This window comes from Labrus mixtus, chromosome 5, assembly GCF_963584025.1.
Source record: "Labrus mixtus chromosome 5, fLabMix1.1, whole genome shotgun sequence".
NCBI classification, from domain to species: Eukaryota; Metazoa; Chordata; class Actinopteri; order Labriformes; family Labridae; genus Labrus; species Labrus mixtus.
The window spans coordinates 26,977,221-26,997,865 of record NC_083616.1 but is presented as its reverse complement, the minus strand read 5'-3'; the positions used below and the strand labels follow the sequence as shown (position 1 = coordinate 26,997,865).

General features: G+C 43.9%; 2 protein-coding genes across 2 annotated transcripts in view; both read right to left on the bottom strand.

Moving 5' to 3' along the window:
* cep120 (centrosomal protein 120) overlaps window positions 1–19,310 on the bottom strand; it is a 21,320-nt gene extending 2,010 nt beyond the window's left edge. The window contains exons 1-18 of the mRNA XM_061038850.1: window positions 19,062–19,310; window positions 17,425–17,581; window positions 17,085–17,199; window positions 16,791–16,935; window positions 15,568–15,716; window positions 14,829–15,026; window positions 14,516–14,740; window positions 13,981–14,206; window positions 13,701–13,902; window positions 13,108–13,257; window positions 11,862–12,044; window positions 11,676–11,772; window positions 10,807–10,983; window positions 10,124–10,213; window positions 9,892–9,984; window positions 8,905–9,066; window positions 8,694–8,816; window positions 7,924–8,022 (exon numbers count right to left, since the gene is read on the bottom strand). Coding sequence (XP_060894833.1) covers window positions 7,924–8,022; window positions 8,694–8,816; window positions 8,905–9,066; window positions 9,892–9,984; window positions 10,124–10,213; window positions 10,807–10,983; window positions 11,676–11,772; window positions 11,862–12,044; window positions 13,108–13,257; window positions 13,701–13,902; window positions 13,981–14,206; window positions 14,516–14,740; window positions 14,829–15,026; window positions 15,568–15,716; window positions 16,791–16,935; window positions 17,085–17,199; window positions 17,425–17,581; window positions 19,062–19,110 — 2,640 coding nt within the window. The 5' untranslated portion in view covers window positions 19,111–19,310. The remainder of the gene's footprint in view (window positions 1–7,923; window positions 8,023–8,693; window positions 8,817–8,904; window positions 9,067–9,891; window positions 9,985–10,123; window positions 10,214–10,806; window positions 10,984–11,675; window positions 11,773–11,861; window positions 12,045–13,107; window positions 13,258–13,700; window positions 13,903–13,980; window positions 14,207–14,515; window positions 14,741–14,828; window positions 15,027–15,567; window positions 15,717–16,790; window positions 16,936–17,084; window positions 17,200–17,424; window positions 17,582–19,061) is intronic.
* Window positions 1–20,645, bottom strand: part of znf608 (zinc finger protein 608) — an 81,538-nt gene that overhangs the window by 36,703 nt on the left and 24,190 nt on the right. The gene's annotated exons all lie outside the window — the stretch shown is intronic.

Genomic DNA, 20,645 nt, shown 5'->3' with positions numbered 1-20,645 from the left:
GGACGATAATCATAAATCACGGACACAGTCTGAGGAGGGAAAACAAAAACACTCATCTGTGATTTTAAATCTAAACGAGTTCCATTTAAAGGTTCAGAGTTTTCATCCAACAACCTGCTGGGAAAATCGGCCTCAAAGGGAAATCCTGGCTCTCAAACCTGAGTCCAGTTTGAGTTAACTCAGAGGTCTGAAGAGTTCTGGCCCTGACCCAGTGAACTGAGTCTTCTGGCACCTTTCAAACAGGTTGTAGTGACTCCAGCTGGATTTTTCACAGCATCCAATCAAAATCCCGTCCAGTAGAAGTTGTTGCTCAGATTGTTATTCTGAGTGTCTGACAACATGACAGGAAGGATCCCTGCAGAGTCAGAACTTTATTTGAAGAGGAAGAATCTTAACTTCCTGAACCATCTTCTTCATCTTTCTCTGCACAGCCACCACGCTCCAACAGCTCACAGGACAGAGGAGTTGTTTGTCTACCTTCGTCCTGGATTGGTTGGTTTGTTGACTACACAGAAAGTTCCGTCTCTGTTGGGATCTTTTCTGTAATGATGTCAGACACTTCCCCCCCCCCTCCCCCGCTGCTCAGCGTTCACATTAGTGACATCACTCTGTACCCGAGTACATTTATGTGTATGTGCTCCGATACAGCAGGGGGCGGTATACACACAGTTGGTTTGCAAATCCACCAAAAAGCTAAAAGAAGAAGTAACCATGGCAACCCCTCGCAGGCTGAGTCTGTCCTGCTAACTGTGGATGTTTTTGTTTTTTTCTGAGACGCCAAAAACGACCCTCTTCCTACATCCACATCTAGCGTGCAGCTCAGAGGAGGAAATGGGCCGTGCTGCGCCGATACAACTTCTTTTTAAGCAGGGTGGGGAGCTTCAAGCGGACTTGTGCACACTGTACGCGAGTACACATGAATCGTGAAGTAAGTCCGTACAGCCCTCTTCAAGCGGACTCGTGCGCAGTTCCTGAGTACAGTACGAGTAGTAGGTTTGGTTTGTGTTCACACTGATCAAATGAACCGGACTTTGGGGTCAAGCGAACCCGGATCCTGACCCGAGTCCCCGATATGAAACCAGCCTTAGAATAACAACAACTTTAAGTTCTTTACTTTGATTTGGCTCAGATGCAAAAAAAATAATTACACATCATGTTTCCCTGCGTCATGAAGAAGAAATCTACTGAAGCTGTAACCAAAACCTTTTCTAGTTATCAGACATTAAATCCCCCGACAAGTTTCATGTTTTAAAAACACAAAGAATCTCCTTTTTTATGTTCATGTTTTTTTTTTATGGACAAACAAACACTTGGATGAACTGAGCGACTGGTTGGCTGATTTCACCGTCCTTGAGACGCTTTGCTAACGTGGACTAAAGAAGAAAACCTGCCACCCTGCAGCCTGCAGCAGTGAGAAGGTGATTGGAGAAGCTGAAATCTGTCCGAGTGCGTTGGGCTGACACAGAGCAGAACGAGCAGCCGGCTGATTCTGGATGTGAAAACTAACATTTTCACATTACTGCTCCACTCACACACACGTCTACACACACACAGAAAGCTTCCATTTTCACACGGGCCGAGCTCTCTGTGGACCATTAGCAGTCTGTATTACAGGCCGTTTAAAGGCTAATTACTAGAAAAACAAACATGCTAAACATTTTCTCTAGTGGCCGCTGCCAAGGACAATCTGAGGCCGAGTCCTGAAACAATTAGAGGACGAGGTGATACCGAGGCCTCGACGGGGGAGAGAGAGAGAGAGAGAGAGAGAAAAGCTACAAAAACTCTCCTGCAGCAGAAGATATTTCACAGTTACGTCATGAAGCTCCCTGCAGCTAAAGCTAACACGATCAGAGGAAGACATCTGTTCAGTTACTTGTGAAGGTTCCAGCGGGTATGTTTTTTTATACGTACGGCTCTGGAGATCTTTATTTTCAGCTCTTCTAAGAGTTGAACACGTTTACTCTTGGTTTTTAAAATGTGTATTGGGCACACGATGACGGCGCTAAATAACGTAAGAGACCACCACAAACGTTGTCCGGGGTCAATGATCCTCTTAAATCATCAATCATGGAGACCTCCGCCAACTTAACCACGACCTACATTTCCTGTCATGTTCAGTCCAGAAACAGACTATTCTCCACGTCCAATCAGCATTCAGATACTGACGGAGCCTTCTGCCAGTCACTGTCATCGTTTCATCCGGTTCCTGAAAACTTATGGATACGGACCAAAAGCTGCAATACCACTGGAAACCGTGGGGGCAGTGTGGAGCAGAACAGCCAACAGTTCAAGCCAGACGAGCAATTACCAACGAAGAAGAATACTTTTGAGGAAAGATTGTGTGAGTTAGTTAGGGATTATAAAAATATATGATGTCAGCTCGCCCGGGCTCAGACAGCCAACCACAACACAACGTCTGGGCGGAGATCGGACAGGAACCGAGAGCCAGTTGGAGGGCAGCGAAGGTGAAGTGGCAGGCCGTGAGAGACAGCGCCCTTTAGTGGATTTATTTATAAGTCCATCCCATCATACGGGGACGCCTGAGATTACACGGTTGGAGATGGTTATGGGGCACTTTTCTCGATTCAGCTCCCGGTCAACGACTCGAGGCCATGAGAAGAGAAATGAAAGTGATGAAAGAAAACAAACGAGTCAAGAGGGCACGGACAGAAGTCTCTCCTCTAGAAACGCCATTACCGTCTCCTTATCTTCTGACATTTTCTCAAGTCGAGGCAATGGCCAAGAAAGAAGAAGAAGAAAAATGATAAAGACTTTTAAAGATGATGCGACTTTTTGGCCCTGACAGCGGCGGACAAAACACGACGCAGCAGTCGGTTTCTGTCGCAGCTCGTTCTTTGTTGGTGTCTACCGGCCTTTGGAAACATGGGCAGACATCGGCGAGTTCAAGAGACGCTTCTACTGAGCTTTCAACGCACACACGATGCACAACAGAGCTCCTCCTCCGCAGACTTATTCAGAAGACGACATCAACCTCGTTGCTCCTCAATCGTTCAACCTTCAAACAGATGATGAAAATAATGCAAAAGTAGACAAACTGTGAGCTTCAGAGAGACGACGGCAGACCAGCGAGGAAGTCTAAACGAGCTGAGTGGAGTTTCAAGTCAGTCCGGGGGTTTATTTTTTGGGGGGGATGGATGACCTCAGATTGACTTCTCCTCCCCCGTCTCCCCCCCCCCCCCACCTTCCCCTCCATTACTCTCCTTCACTTACAGACTTACAGAGGTCAACAGCTGTGGGAGGACGTCTCGCACAAACACTTTCATCATCGCTCACACGCGGACGCACTTCTCAGCTCACATCAAGTTTTCTGAGCGGCTCTCCACCTGGGGAAGTTCAGCGGGGAGTTTTTTTCACCGACTGAACGAGGGTTTTTTTTTTTTTTGGGGATGTGATGGATAAAACATGAAGGGGAACAGGGACCACTGGGAGTCTCAGTGGAGAAAAATGAGTTTCCGAAACGGCTCGAATCATGGGAAAATATGGAAAATTAGAAAACGTCTGTTTAGTGTAAAGAGGCGGACCGACTGAAGCGGAGGAAGCTCCACACCTGAGAGAGTTTTCATGCTCCGATGTAAAGTGAATTATGACATTATGTAAAGAGGAACAGAGTAAATGAGTCTTACAGATCCTGTTTTCTAACTCTTCTCATGACGGCCATTAAGTGATTTTTTTAAATATCAGTCATTATCAACTTATAGTTTGATTAATTTATGGTGCATTTCCAACAGAGACTATGTTAATGATCGTTAAACTTCTTTTGAAAATAGAAAAAAGAAAAAAGATTAGCTTGTCTCCTCTCAGGGTGAAATATCTCCACAGCAGGATTGTATGTGTTGTGTTAGGGACGTTAGGGTCCGTGTTTTCAGGCTTCCCCGTCAGGTTTTTAAAGTGATAAGTGAGAGATAAGACACACGGGAGCATAACAATGTGGAGTGTTTATCTGAGATAGAGAGAGCTGCTCTGGTCTGAACACGGGTTTAACATGAACCTCACAGACACATAATCCACTGTGGTGCTCTTTCAGTTTCATACTTTAAAATATAATACTAAGATAAAGCTGTTCTTTTGATGAGGGTATCATAACCTAAGTGCAGACCTCCAAAATTAAAACTCCTCATGCTTCAACATCTGACAGCTAACGAACACACGGAAAATAAACGCAGAAAGCCAAGACGGCTCACCACTCGGGATAGTTCAGGGCCATGTTCACTGAAAACAGGATCATTTTTTGTTTCTGTTTTCAACCTTTTGATAACTGCAGTGCAGAATCGACGCTGTAGTAAACATGCCAGGCCAGTAGTTGGCGCTGTAACATTTTAATGAAACCACACATGCACATGCACAAACTCTCCTTCTACAGAGCGATGAGAGGTAAATGTATAAAAATGACCAACGCAACAACATTTGTGTAGACAGACCAAGCCCCCAGGAGGTGCTCCGGCAATTGAAGCCAATTTAGCATAGTGGCCGAATCTGGTATTGCAGCGTCACTTGCCCATGAATGTTGACTGGAAGTGTAATGAACATGTGTGAGAAGTCTCAGTTTTTAGAGGAACTGCATGTTGCCAGTTTACACGACAACAGGGACAGTTCTGTTTTCCAAACTTTGTGCTTAGGGCACCAGATAGCCTAGTGGTTTTGACGCACGCGCCATGTTGTCGAGGCTATAGTCCTTATCGTAGCGGCCGTGGGTCCGAATCTCACCTCTGCCCTTTGCTGCATGTCATCCCCCCCACTCTCTCCTCCCAATATTTCCTGTCTGTCTTCAGCTGTTGAATCCAATAAAGGCAAGAACTCCTTGTCTTGTAAACAAGGCCAGCGTCTCCTGGATCATCTTTCGTATTGTATCTCAGCATGCTTGAGCAGTGAACTGGTTTCTTGTAATACACGATGAATGGGGGGGGGGGGAATTTCCACTGACGTCAGGCTGCTTGTATTGTGAGACGATGGCGGCTGCACGTGGGGTAATGACGTTAACATGAGAGTGTCTCAGCATTTTCAACAGATATATTGGTCGTATAGGTATGTAGGATGCAGCAGGTATAGAAAGTTCTTCTTCTACACCGGATCAGTTAACAGACTTCTTTCTCTAAGACTCAAAATGTTTTTTTCTGCCTCTTGGTGAACTTCACAGTCTATGACTTGCTCCATTTTTCCCGTCGTAATGGCTCAGAAAAAACAAACAAATAACTGTTTTGAACTTTTGTGTAATATTCCATGAAATCCCCCCCCCGACCCTTCCCGTCTGGAGCTCCAGAATATTCCAGGAATGAGCAGTGGGAACCATCAGACGCTCTCCACTGAGACCAGTAACACTGACGATCCCTTCGCTCGACGCGTTCTTTCCCTGTGACGGACAGTTTTACACAAACAGCTTCATGAGAGACGACAGTTTTAGTCTGGAGGCTCCTCTGGGATCTGAACCCCAAACTCTGACAGCGTGGGTGTTTTTAAACCGACTAAATGAGCAACGAGAGCACCGACTCCGGGGTCAGCACGGAGGTGAAAGGTCTGAACAGAACCACCGGTCAGCATGGCCTGCTTTAGTCAAACCGTGTTTTACAGTTTCATGTTTTCTGGATTACATCATAATTTAGTGATTTAAAAAATTTACAAACGACTTCTCCCTCCTCAAAAACCACCCGTCTAAACTCGGGCTCTTGTGTTTTCTGTTAAAGTGTGTCTCCAGTACTCCCCGCCCGTCTTGTTTTTATGAAGATTTCACACAAACGTTTCATAACCATTTCCCAACAGAAAACTTCTTAAAGAAACAGTACGCAGACTAAAATATCCCTAAAATCTGGTGCATCAGACGCATATTTAAATCCTATTTTTTCATTCATTTTCTGCGTCTCATACAGCAGTGCGACCGACAATATGCTGACACGTGCCGTCATTACCACGAGTGCATCCCTCGCCATCACACACGCAAGGTGACACGATTGAAAATGTCATCCCGATTAATTGTGTGTTGCACGCTGTGCTACAAAGAGACTAAGTGGAACACTGTTCAGTAAATAAACCTTGTGGAGCCCTCTTTTGATTGAGTATAGAAACGTCACTCCCCCTCCTATTGGCTGGAGGTGAATTCTCCAGAGAATATCCTGCGGCGTTCTCACATCAGCCCACTCGGCCTTGCTGCGGTAAAAAGTACTACGAGTCTGACAGGAGAAAGTCTGAGGGAAAAATTCAGCTGTTTGTGTTCATACATACATATTTCCTGCTCAGGCTTCTTTTACAGACGTTAATGAAATCTGTTTTTTCTTCACAGACTGTAAAAAAAACGACAACGTTGAGTTCTCTGCTGAATCATGGAGCGACTAAAGAGCCACATTTAGCAGAGAGATTTTCCACTGGGGCTTTAAAAACACCACATTCAGCTGCTCCACTCACGACTTTAATCTCTTTGTCCCAATATTTTCGCTTTGAAAAGACCAACTTAAGCTCCTTGTCTCAATATTTTGAATGGAAAAGAGCGAGTCCCACTCTCTGATGTGGACATTCATTCTCGCTCGGCCTCGGGCTGCCTTCACCTCCAGGGATGAAAAGCACATTATTCCAAAGACGAGAATTTTTATGATCCGACTTGGGCTAAACAGCACGCCATGCGAGGCGCTGAGAGGAGAGAATAAAGAGGTGAGGAGAGGCCGAGAAAAACCAAACAAGAGCCGGCTTTAAAACCCGCAGAGCGCCGAGACGGACGCTCGTGTAAACACTCGCCTGATGTTTTATAAAAAAGAGCGAGAGTGAGACGTCTGAGCAGTTAGCGCCTGGCTAGCTCATTGCTCAACACAATCCAAGGGATGATTAATAGACGAGGGGGGGGGGGGCAGAGACGAACCCCCTCAGAGTGAAATAAATCACAGCGTGTTTTCTTAACAAGGATGTGGCACTAAGAGAGAGAGAAAGAGAGAGAGAGAAGAAAAAGACTGAAAACAGTCAACAATGACGGACAAAGACGAGAGAGTTATGAAGTGAAAGAAATGAAATGTGAAGCAGGAAAAACAAGAGTGCAAAGGTTACAGAGAGAAAGAGAGAAAGTTAAACAAAAAACAGGAAAACAGAATTTAATGAAGGTAGAGAAAGGAAAAGGTGAATACACGAGTTATGAAATGATCTAATAGATCGAAGGTCGAGGAGGACTTAGTGATGAGGGAAAAAGGTCAGAAAAGATAAACCAGGAAATACAGAGAACATGATGGAGGGAGCGATTGAGAGTTAAAAGGAGGACAGAAGAAGAAGATTTTGCTGAGTGAATTGTAAAAAAGGAAACACTTGAAAGCTGGTGAACGGGGGAGACGGGGAGGAACGAGAGGGAATCGAACAGAAAGACGCTCAAAGAAGAGAAGAAGAGAGTAAAAATGTGTGTCAGGTCCTCCAGCTGGTTCACGTCAGTAACAGTTATTCGTTTTTAAGATAAGCTTGAAGAAAGTGTGTGTGTGTTTACATAAAACTTAGACTGCAAAAAGCCCCACTTAGAGAGAGAGAGAGAGGGTGGGGGGAGAGAGAGCTAAATATTTTTCCTCAGATCTAAAAACACATCTCTGTTTCTCAATCCCTCGACTTTTCCTTTTTCCTCTTCTTTCCTCTCTCTCTCTTTTAAATCTTTAGGATTTTGTTTCTTGTACATTTGCTGCTTTTTTAACTTGAATGTAGGAAATTCTTATTTTATAATTAAAGGTTCAAGCTTGATGTGAAGATTTTTTAAAGACTTTTCTATTGTCCTATCGCCAATATTACGCTATAGCGGAATCAATATGAACGCACAAAGACGTGATGAAGGCTGAGCTTTGTGACGGCACCATTGAAAGATCTAAAATAACAAATATAAGATCTTTTCACAGTCAAGTTTGTTCTTTACTGAAAATGTCTGAATAACAATAATTTAATAATAACCTGTACCTGTTTGAACCTGGCCAGCTCTTTTAAGGCTCGTCCCCACTGCTGCTTGTAGTGAAGCTTGGACTTGGTGGTGGACTCCAGCTTCCTCTCCAGCTCCACCTGAATCATCAGAAAACAAGAACATCAGTCACGCACATCTGGACAGCAGCTCCTTCAGCAGCCACAATACTGATGTTTAAGATCCAATCGAGACATCCCCAAATACTTCACGATACCTACCGATTAGTGACGAACACATTAAAGGTCTGTGTCCGTTAACAGAGCACGCTTTTAGACGACCTCCGTTTCAGAGCGCTTCTCACAGGCACTCTTTGTTGCTAGGCTACAAAATGTAACGTCTGCTTCCCTCAGTAGTGACAGGTCAGCTCTCTGTGTGTTTGATATTTTACTTTATTCGAGGAAACTTCCCAAAGAAAACATGAAAACGATGTAAATGAATCGTGTCTTGGCGTTAGCAGCAGCTCTACACCTGGAAACTGTTCGCTCAAAAACACGAGTCAGCTTATTTTCTCTCCTCTATCGTTGTAGACAAAACTGATATCAGAAGTCCCCCCCCCCCCACCCCGTGCACAGCCAGCCTACATTCTCAGGTGTCTGTCAGTTGCAGGAACACACACCGAAAATGACTTTACTGTCACTTAATTGAGAGCGAACAACTTTTTAATTCCCTCTTTCAGCAGATTTTTCTCAGACTATAACTCTAATTTCACACCTGACACGAGAAGTATTGATTAGTTATGTGTTTATGGGATGTAGGAGGAGCGGATCACCTTCTCCAGAGTGAGCAGGTTGATCTCTGACTGCAGTCTGAACTCCGGTCTGACGTTCTGTTGTTCTCTGTAGAGCTGAAACTCTTTCTCCAGCTGTTTGTATCGACTCTCTCCGTCTGCAATCTGAACGTCACACACAAGAGTTAAACCAGAGGGATCATGTATCAGCTCCTCTCTCTCTCTCTCTCTCCCTCTCTTTCTGTGTCTGTACCTGCTGCAGCAGCCGGCCTCTCTCCTCCTCCATCAGACGGACTCGTTCTCTCTCCAGCGCCGCCCGGTGGTCAAAGTCCTGCTGCAGCCTCCTGCTGCTCTCCTGCAGCGCCCTCTGAGTCAGATCATGTTCGGCCCTCAGCTCCCTCTGCAGCCGCTGAGTCTGAACGCACCATGAGGGTTGAGAGAGTAGAGGGATGATGTTTAGATCCTTTTATTAATCTGACTGTGCAGTACATTTAAACCTCAGTACAGAAATAGAGCACAATTACATTATTTTAGTGCAGGTGAATAGCATGTTTCGTTTTCTCCTCTCACAGCAGATCACTACAAATATTCCTGGATTGAATGCAGCATGTGATTTGCTCCGTCCTGCAGCAGCTACGACATGCAGTCTGTTATGTGGTGAACTTAAGCTCACTGTTTTTCACAGAGTCGCAATTCAGTGTGATAAAATGCCACCAAAATGTTCAGAACTCTGGCTAATACACATCACACCCACCCTGCACTCACTACACTGGCTTCCCGTCTCCCTCAGGATCGAATATAAAATCTCATTACTTCACATGAATGCATACACGGCACTCCCCCTCCATACCTTAAAGAACTGCTCACCCCACAAACCAGCACAAGACGCCTCTGATCTGCCGCCACCAACTGCCTCCAAACCCCCCCGGACTAAGCTCAGCTCTATGGGGGGCAGAGCCTTCTACTCTACTCTGCCGACCCACGTCTGTGGATTCCTCTCCCTGACCCCCCAGAGGACCCCACAGACTGTGGACTCCTTTATTAAGGGTTTCCCTTTAAAAGAGCCTTTCCCTAAAACCTTTGCTTTTACGTTTTATTCCAGTTGTAGCACTTTCAGATTTCCTTCAAATGTAAAGTTATTACATTATAAATGTATTATTTTTATTATTAATAAAGATCCTTTAGGGTCGGGTCGGCACCCTTGGCACCCCAACAGAAAGGTAACAAAGATGACTCTGACCTCCAGCTCGGCCTCCGCCAGCTGTTTCTCTCTTCTCTCCAGATCACTCAGAGTCTTCTGAAGCTTCTCCTCCAACACGTTATACTCCACCTCCTGACAAGTGGAGGACAAAAAGAGAGGAGAAAACAGGAGCTGTCAGAGGTTATTACACTCACATTGAACTGTCCCATGAGTTTATATGAAGAGGGAAACTTTGCTGTAAATCTACTGAGATGTGTTTATCACTCTCCACCTTCTTCTTCACCAGAGCTTCTCTCTCTCTGTCTCTCCTCCTCCACTCCTCGGCCAGAGCCTGCATGTGGCTCAGCTCCTTCTTCCTCAACTGAAACAAACACACACATAAACACAAGAATAAACACAAAGTAGTTTAACCCTTCAGTCTCTGCAATAGAAACAGTTAATCTGTGCCTACATTGGTGAGTCTGCTTAGCTTACTGTAAAGTCATTTCCTGAATTATTGCCAACTATTTTGATATACTTACAATCTGTTTAGCCTAACCTAAAGGTTTATGCAAGTCTATAAACCTAAAAGCATGAATAAAACATTTTTAAATTGAGTCATTTTGATGTAAAAAAAACAAAAAAAACAATGCGAGTGTAGGAAAAAAAAAACCTTAAAGGAGCAATATGTAACTCTGACACCTAGTGTTTAAAATGGGTACTGCAGTCCAAATACTAAACATTAGAGAGCTGCTCTCATATCTGGCAAACCGAGGGGCATCCAAAACGGCCGTGTGGCGGAGTCGCCTTGGAACCGCCTACCTTCTCTGGTCCAAACAAATCCAGAGCATTCAGGACCAGAATCTAAACTCAGAAGGAGGACATACTGGCTGCTGCATTGTTCTTTAATTAAACATTCTTCTGTAGGTAGTCCTGATACGTTCACCTGCTCTCATGTCTCCGTCCTGAGTTTACCTGATCGTCAAACAGATCCTCCTGCTCCTCCTTCCACAGCTCCAGCTCCAGGGCCGTCCGGTACTCCAGGGTTTCTCTGGGGGCCGTGGGGTCCAGCGGGGGCGGGTTCTGAGTGGGGGCAGCAGTTCTGAGTGGTGCAGGGTGGGGGGGCAGCTGTGTGGGGACGGCAGGCTCGTTCTGAAGACACAAGAGAATAAGACGGGTAAAATATCTCCACGTTAGGCCGTATGAAGGATTATACTTTCTTTGTTGAATTATTAACATGAGTTTTTCAGTTTGTCATTAATCTCTAAACATTCTTCATTCAGCAGTAATATGTCCCTGATATTCAGACAAACAGACATTAATAATGTGGACGACTGTCTGCTCAGCTGGGATGCTCCGCTTCATCTGCTGCAGACTGACTGAGAGGACTCAGAGCGCCCTCTGCTGGACAAACTGCATGATGACAGTATTTGTTTCTGAACTTTATGTTCTGTAATAAAACATGTCCTGTCTGTGATTATTGGAAAAAAAAGCACTGATATAACTATCAGTACTATATAACTAATATAACCAATATATCTGTAATAGACCCACACCTGACACGACCTAATAAGCATTTATATCTTCAGTTCAGTGCAGTGTTCAGGATGGTTTAAAGGTTTACTCCTCTATTGTTAATATTGCATACTATACCTTGAAAATAAGAGCTTTTTTTATGCATGGGACAGATGTGGTCTAATATTTTATTAAAAAATAAATAAATATCAAAACAGAACATCAAAACTTTCCCTCCTCCATGAGTTAAAGCATTTGCTGTTCTTCATCTGTTAAAGTTAAAAGATGCAGCTGTCTGATTTATGAACACACACACACACCTGTCTCACCTGTGAAGAGTCGGACACGATGACTTCTCTGGCTCTAACCAGTCCCAGGTCCTCCAGAGTGGCCACGTAGCTCAGCTCTGCGACCTTCTCCGCGGGGCTGAAGGACGGGAAACACGTTTATTGATCATTGAAAAAAGACGCAGCTCGAGATCAGATCAGCCGGAGAGTCAGTGCTGCTTTTCTCACCGCTGAGATGTGACCACGGGGATCCGGTCCTGGTGCGTCTGTCTCCAGCCCTCCTCTCCCGTGGAGGCCGTCAGTGGGCTCCTCTCAGAGCTCAGCAGGTGAGACAGCTGGACGGAGGCTCGTCCAATCAGCTGGTCTCTGCAGGTGGTGTCTCTGTGCCACACCTCCACCACCAAGGGAACTCTAAAAACACACGCACAGTCTCAACACACTGCACACTGAACATACACAGTCCTACAGCGCCCTCTGGTGGCCTTAGAGGATTTTACATGATGTCATCACAACATCCGTGTGAAGTATGACTGTAACAATTTAACAAAACCTGTACTGTTCACAGACATGGATCGCCTTTGTCCCACCACTGGAGACACATTGAAACCAGTCTCTTTGTTGAGTGAGCTTAATAATACTTCATAGAGTAGAATAAATCTGGAGAGCAGAGCAGCTACACATTAAAACATATCAGTGTTTAGATCTCATCAGTCATGTTGTAAGGTTAAGGATGTTTATCCCAGTCGGTTTAAATGACGTCTCAAATACATTTTAGCTTCATGAGGGACTCTCTAGATCTCCGAGGCTCAAACTGGCAGAAGAGAGGATGTGATTTATCTGCTCGTATCTCCTCGTCCTATCAGTAAATCATTGAGACAGAGGCTTCTGTGGTTTGCCCACTATCAGGTCTGCTGTCGACACGATCTTAGAAAGCTTATTTTCTAAGATGTTTATAGACAAAACATTCAGATGAAGAAGAAAAAAACACCTAACAATAAAGCGTGAACAAAGAAATGTCGCATTTTTTTAGTAGTCAGTCTTTTCTCTGTTTCATCGACTGTTGGATCTTTTCCTCAACTTTGATCTGATTTCCCGGCTTAAATAAATTATATTTTGATTCATCTTTTTTTTATTGATTTTTTGGCTTTTCGTGCCTTTATCCCAGAGATAGGACAGCGGATAGAGTCGGAAATCAGGGAGAGAGAGAGTGGGGAATGACATGCAGGAAAGGAGACACAGGTCGGACTTGAACCCGGGCCGCCCGACTGGAGGACTCCACACATGGGGCATGCGCACCAACCACGCATCACCAGCGCCCATCATGATGAATCTTTTATTTAATAAATCAGTTAATGTCAGATGAGATCAGGACACTCTATCCACATGTGTGTAGGATTTAAGCATGTGTGTGTGTGTGTGTGTGTGTGTGTGTGTGTGTGTGTGTGTGTGTGTGTGTGTGTGTGTGTGTGTGTACCTGAGGAAGGTGTCCTGTAGCTGTTGAGGCAGAGCGGCGAAGTCGAAGGCGCAGTACAACTGAGGCAGAGAAACCTCCATGTTCCTCTGCAGCTCAACGGGAGGGTTCGTCATGATCGGAGCTGCACTGCCGAAGAACTGGTAGGAATATCTGCAACACGACAAACACACATAAACAACATTAAGAACGCTGCTGCTGATGAATGAATGAATGGGATGTGCGGTGTGTGTGTGTGTGTGTGTGTGTGTGTGTGTGTGTGTGTTCAACTCTGTCAAAGCTTACATGAGACTAAGAACGTGTTTCTGTAGATCACTGCAAACTTGTAATTCACAGAAAGATTTAATTTGATCTTTCTGTGAACAGTTTGTCCTGAATGTTTGTATAAAACAAGCTCCTGGAGATGATCCGGATTTGTTTTTTTCACCAGATTGTAGGAGCGACATTTGTTGGTTTGTTAGGGTTGACCCTGCCTTCAGCCGTTTGAGATCCAGTTCTCACTTGAGGTGTAAAAACTGTTATTACAAACAGAAGAAGAAGAACGCTCTGCTCGGTTGATTCAGGTTCAAAACCTCAGAGAAGATGAAGTGGTCTACCTGAGTGTAGCGTTGATGGGGTGAGTCAGGCTGAGGTTCCTGAGGCTGCGGAGGTCCAGAGAGAAGCAGAAGTGATGGGCGGAGGAGGGGATGGACACTTTGGGAGCAGAGACGCTGACAGATGACGCTGCGCCCTCTGCTGCAGCTTCAGTCTGACTCTGCTGCTGCTGCTGCTGCTGCACGGGAGCCTCCAGATCTGCAGCTGCATTAACATTCAAGATGAAATATTTACTCTCTGTCAGTCTGATTTAAAGGTGACGTGTAGCTTTTCCAGCCTCACCTGCCAGGTCTTCTCTGTGCCGAAGCTCCTCTAACAGACTCTCTGCTTCACTCTCTGTGTGAGACGATGCAGGAGAAAGAGGAGCAGCAGGAGGAGAAGAGTCAGGAGGTTTTCTGACTGGAGAGGAGCTCAGAGGTCTCTGGTCTGCAGGAGGAACAGAGGGAGGAAGGTGTGATGGAGGGTTGGACTTTTTCTGACCTCCTCCTGCTTCTTTACTGCCCAAAGACTGCAGAAAAAACAGAAGGTGAAATGTCAGTATAAAGTGATGCTCACACTACATGAGAGCTTCTGTCTTTGTTGAGGCCAGGAACTAATCCAACCCCAAATAAACTGGGTTATGTATGAGCAAAAACCACGACTGTTCCTTTTCCTTCTGCACTATTATCACTCTCTTCGACTGCATGAATCACTCTATATGAATCTACATTATAACTTTATCTTTGCAGTGAGGAGACTGATGGTGAAAAGGAAACAGTAGAAGATTTAGTAAGTCTCATAAAATAACTAAAATAAACCTTTTCCCAGGAGTGTGTACCTGTGGTTTGACCTCCTCCCTCCTCAGAGTAACAGCGACCCCTACAGTCGGCTGCAGGTCTGCAGGCAGAGCCGGCAGCGTCTGTTTGATGCGTTTTGGAGGTACGAGGATAAACGCTCCCTCCACAGTCGCCGCCTTGGTCTCCAGGTCGACAGACACACTGGACAGAGCGGAGAGAGAGACGTCTGTACTGCCCAGAGAGTGATTCCCACAGCACAGGTGGATCTGAGGAGGACACACAGGAGCACACGATAAATAATAAGGACAGATAGGAGGATAAGAAGTAATGATGAGATGTTCACTGAAGTCTCACCTCTAAACCGGGCTGCTGGGACAGGAAGGTCTGGAGGATCTGTTTGCTGCTGCGGATGCGCACAGAGGCGCGCTCCGGCTCAAAGTCTGGGCTCAGCAGGTTGTGGAAAGGCTCACTGGTGATGTCGTTACTGAGTAAAGAGTAGTAGAAGAAGAACTCGGAGCCCTCTGCAGACAGTTTCATTGTGCTGGGGATCAACTGAGGGAACAAGGAAACATTTTTGGTTTTGTGTTCCTAAGGCTTCGTGTAAATGTAATCCACCACGATTCATTTATGTACAAAATATAGTGTCACTTCAGTGAGCTCGCACCGCTAACACAGCCATGTTTTTTTTTTTGCTCGTGTTGGTCTGTCGACCAATCAGAGACCGAATATGCGATCACTAATATACACCATACAAACTGATTTCAATGGATGGGGGGAAAGGAAATATAGCCTATTAAATGATCTTTGGATTTTATGAATCGATATCAGAATCAAATTTAAATCAGAAAAGCAATTTTCTTTTTTAAACCCATCCAATTTGTTATTATGAGTTAAAACTGACGAAAAGCAATTATCAGTGACAGCAAAAACTTCTTTCATTAACCTCCAGATATGATCCATCTGATTTATTTATGTTGACACGTTAGCTTCATCACCTGAAGACACAACAAAACTTCAAATCCTGGTCACATCACAGGTGGTTGGAATTATCAATCACAGGTCAGAGGTCAGAGGTCAGAGGTGACGTGTTTACCTGTTCCAGTTTGGTAGCGAAGGCGACGGTGACGGAGAGGACGAACATGTCGGAGCAGAGATCTGCAGGCCCGACCTGATGGTACCCCTGATCTGGGATCAGTGTGGCCTCCAGCTGCTCAGGGAGGAGATCAGTTACCGCAGGAGATCCTACGACGACAGAAAACAAAAATTTCAAACAACAGATTTAAACCTTACAGAACATCAGGGGGTAAACAGATCCTTCTTTGTAATAAAAACAAATCCAGGAGGTATAAGAGGTGTATACCCATATAAAGATATGTATGTACCAGATGTAATCGAGTAGGTAGTGTTGTAGTCGAGACTTGAGACCAAGACTGATTTCGAGTACAACACTAGCCGAAGGTTCAACCGCACTGTATCTATGCAGAAAACTACGTTAGTCGTACTTTGATGTGCACCTGCTCAGAAATGTCACTATGCATCAAAATGAAGCAGCATGCAAGCCCTGTGATTGGTCGGCTGGGTAGCATTGTATTTCCTGCATTTGCAACGTTTCCCGTTTTGCCGCCATTGTCAAAATTCTGCAGAAGGAAGAAACGCTACAAGTTAACGCCAATCAACGGCTGCTTAATATTTATCATCTTCATCGCCAACATAACACGCTCGGTGTCAGTCGCCATGGTTTCCTGTACACAAACAAGCAGAGAACGCGGCAGAGCTGCAGAAACTGTGGATGTAAATAAGCCTAGAAATCCCACCGCCATCTATTCTACATTTCATTCAGCAGAGCGGTTTCAAATCCTTCCACCATTTCCAACAGACCGAATGTCAGAAATGACCAAACGAGTGTCAGTTATACGTTGTAAAACACAGAATCCAGTAACATTAGGTTGGAAAAAAACAAGTTTTGGGAAATGTAAACGGATTTCAAAGTTAACTTCTGCTCGTCCTTTTATCAGCGCAGGAAGTGTCTGATAATGATCATGTAAACACACTAAACATGCTAACACAGAATCCTAACACTGAAACAGAACAGCACTGTACAGTACTGTAGTACTTATTATCAAGATTAAAGACACTAAAACCTGAGAAGTTTGGCTTTTAATTCTAAAAAATATAACCTAAATTATCATAAAATAATATTTGAAATGTGTCCGTTGAAGCTCTAATGTGAGATTGATGTTTCTACAGAAAGAAGAGAAAAACATAGAAGAGAGAGCAGAACATCAGAAATCAAACGGTACTGAAGAAGCAGCTGACCTTGTCGGGGCGGGGCCTTCTTGGCTTTGAACCTATCAGGAGAGGGTTCGGACGGTTTGGTGTCCTTCTCCAGCAGCATGCTGAGCAGGAGGGCCGGCCTCTGTTTGGTGTATTTACTGCTCAGCAGAGGGTACCAGCGCGGCTCCTGACACACACACACACATTGACACTCTCATGTCAGGCCTTCCTCAGATTGCATTTAGCTGGTCACAGTGAACACAAACACGATAACACTGAGAGTAAAAGATGGGAGGAGGAGGAGGAGGAGGAGGAGGAGGAGGAGGAGATGTTTACCTGTTTGACCTCCTGCACAGATCGGAGGTCCAGCACGATGTAGCCCACGCTCTCTCTCCTCCTACTCACAGAGTCGACCGCAAAACACTGAAGCTTGATGGGAGTTCTCTGCAGCCTGAGGTGAGGAAACGGTCATAAAACCTCACGATGATGACACAGCAAACTATTTAAAAAGCATCTGGCAAACGGAGGGGCGTCCAAAACGGCCGTGTGGGGGTCGCCTTAAAACCGCCTGCCTTCTCTGGTCCAAACAAATCCAGAGCATTCAGGACCAAAATGTAAAGTTAGAGGGAGGACATGTTCAGCTGACAGTAAACACGTGTGGAAGCTGCGGACAGACCTGTGTTGGTGCAGCGTCCTGCGGTCCAGCTCCCAGGCCAGCTCGGTGCTGAACTGCGGCTGCTCTCTGTGCTCCACTGGGTCTGTGGCCAGCTGCTCGCCATCGAAGCTCGCCTGGACCATCAGACTGAGCCGCGGGTTCTTTGGAAAGTGACGCCCTAGGGGAGGAAAGACGAGTGAACTTCCACGTGTTTACAGAGAAGCTGCTGGAACGATGACTATAACATTTACAATCTGAAGCCGGTTAATCTCTGTGAGTTCAACTCACAAAAGATTTTAGAAGTTGATCGTAGATGTGTTGTCCAACAGAAGCTTTAGCACATCACAGAATATCTTGATGATACATATTTACTGCTTACAACAGAGTAATCAATGAGGAAACTCTGCAAACTGTCTAAATTGCACAAGCAAGTTGGAAACCAATTTAGACAGTTTGCAGGACTGCATCCTTTGGCCACTAACTATGAATTACCCCTCAATTAAGTGCCTTTGACGTCTACATTTGTTGCCATGGTATCGAAAAAGGTATCATGATTTTGATGAGTATTATATCAACATGTCTGGTATGGCAACAGCTAAGATAAGATAAGATAAGATAATCCTTTTTTATCCCACAATGGGGAAATTTACATTGTTACAGCAGCAAAGAGCAAAGATTGCAGACAAAAAGTGAACACAGTACAATTTAAATATAAAAAGAAAAATTAAAAATGTACAAAAAATAGATTCTAAAAAATGTATTAAAAAAATAAAAAATAGATCAGCTATTTGACAAAAGTATAGTCCGTAATATTCAGTGTAACACAGAGTGCACATAAAGTGTAACATGTTATTGCACAAAGTGGTTTGATAAACATAATAAACATTAATATAACATTATTATTGCACAAAGTCAGAGTGAGTTGTCCAGTTGTGTGTGTGTGTGTGTTGTGATCTGCTGGGAGCAGGCTTGGTTAAACAGTGTGACTGCAGCAGGAAGGAAGGACCTGCGGTATCTCTCATTCAGACACCTGCTGAAGGAGCAGCAGGCGACATGTGACTTTAAAATATCAAGCTGTCATCGGCTCTGGACGTCTTCCTGTCACAGTTAAAACATATTCTTGATTGGAGGAAAGGGTTGGTGGTCCCTCCCTCTCACATGTAAGTGACAGTGGGGGGGGGGGCTGCTGCCAACAGCTTCTGCCCTGCTCAAAACTACCAAAATCATTTCAAGGATATTTTCATTAAAAAAAAAATAATAATAACATCAAGTAATCAAACTGGAATCTAAAGGGTTAAAATCCTTAAAATGATTGAATGTTTTACAGTTTTGATCAGAGCTGAAGATGTTGAATAAATATTAATCTGTACTATTTTTATAGGAGTTTTTTGGAAGTTGACATTTTTGTCCTTAATGACGTCAGAGGGTTAAATCAAACTGTCTGAGGGTTTTAACTTTAAAACTTTAAATTAAATATTAAATAAATTAATTAACTCTACTTCAGGTCGGCAGCAACAGGCTGATTTTAAATATGACACTGGTGAGTTAACTAGTGTTTACTGGTTCTGTAAATAATAAAACAAGTAGTTTTATGTGAAGTTAACACCGACTGTGTTACCTTTGATGACGTAAAGTTAAACGGTTAATAATCTGCTCACCTTCCAGGATGAACACAACGATCAGCAGTTGGTCTGTTTTCGCCGCCATGATGACATTTGTAACAACTTTTAAACTCTTTATTCCAGCGGATAAACTCTTCTCTTCTCCTTCGCTTGATTCAGAACATATTTGAGGACACACGGCTTCAGTAAATCGTATTGTTTTTGAATCACTCGGACGCTGGCGGTCCGTTGCGGGGAGCGATCAGCCGCTTTGTTGTCAAGCTTTGGCGCCACCCATTTTTGGTTTAGAAGCGGAAGTGATGACGGAGACGCGTCAGTGTTCTGCGCCCTCTGCTGGTGGGAGGTGGAACTGCAGGACCTTGACATTGTCTTCTCCTGATAAAAAATGCTGTCTGATGAGAGTATATTACAATATTTCTGCCATTACCAATGGATAAAATCCAATTGATTTGTTCAAAATATATAAAATATCTAACTTCTCATCGCATGGCGTTATGAAATATTTAAATTTAATACACCAAATATTATCTTTCGCAAAAAAATAAAATAAAAATAGTTATGGCCTTGCAAATTATTTCCTCAGGTTATGCAAATAAGAACTTTATAAAAAATTAAATTTTTTCTAGATTTAAATAAATCTGAAATGACAAACAACTTTGCAGATTTATACAATTTTTACAATATTAAAATAAATAAAAAACATACAGTATTAACCATAGATAAAGCACCCTATTTCAAATAAGCCCACTATAACTGCTTTAGCTTTTACATAATTTACAGATTGGGGTGCAAAATAGACTAGGGTTTATGTCATACGCTCTATGTATACAGGCTGTAGTCCTCATTGCAGCCGCCGTGGGTTTGAATCCGACACTGACGCTTTGCTGCATGTTATCCCACACTCTCTCCTCCAGACATTTCCTGTCGCTCTTCAGTTGTCCCTTCATCCATTAAAGGCAACACGCCCACCAAGAAAACTTTATATAAATAAATACAATTATTACAGATTTAAATTCATCAACATTTGTGATTCAATTCTAAAATATCCATCATTCTTAAAAGGGTAACTCTGCATTTTATTGTATCACTAATAAAATAAAAACCTACATTTTTTTATTTTTAAATGCAAAATAATGGAATTTCAAACAAGCGATTAAAAACGTGATAAATTGCGATTTAATATTCTAAAGGTTTGAATCAATATATTTACATTTTATATTTAATGCAGAGAGGCTGTTTTTGTAACCTTTTAATTCTTTGGTACCAAAACTTTCTGATTTGTTGAGTAAACCTTTATAGTGTTATCATAACATGCTCGAACATCCATCCATTATCTATACCGCTTTTAACCTTTTGGGGGCTGAAGCCATTTGGCAAGAGGCGGGTTTACACCCTGGACTGTTCACCAGCCAATCACAGGGCTGACATATAGAGACAGACAACCAGCCACAGTCACAGTCACACCTACGGACAATTTAGAGTCACCAGCTAACCTAACAAGCATGTCTTTGGACTGTGGGAGGAAGCCGGAGAGAACCCACACATGCACGGGGAGAACATGCAAATTCCAAACAAAGAGGCTCCTGTCAGACGGGGATTCAAACCAGGAACCTCCTCGCT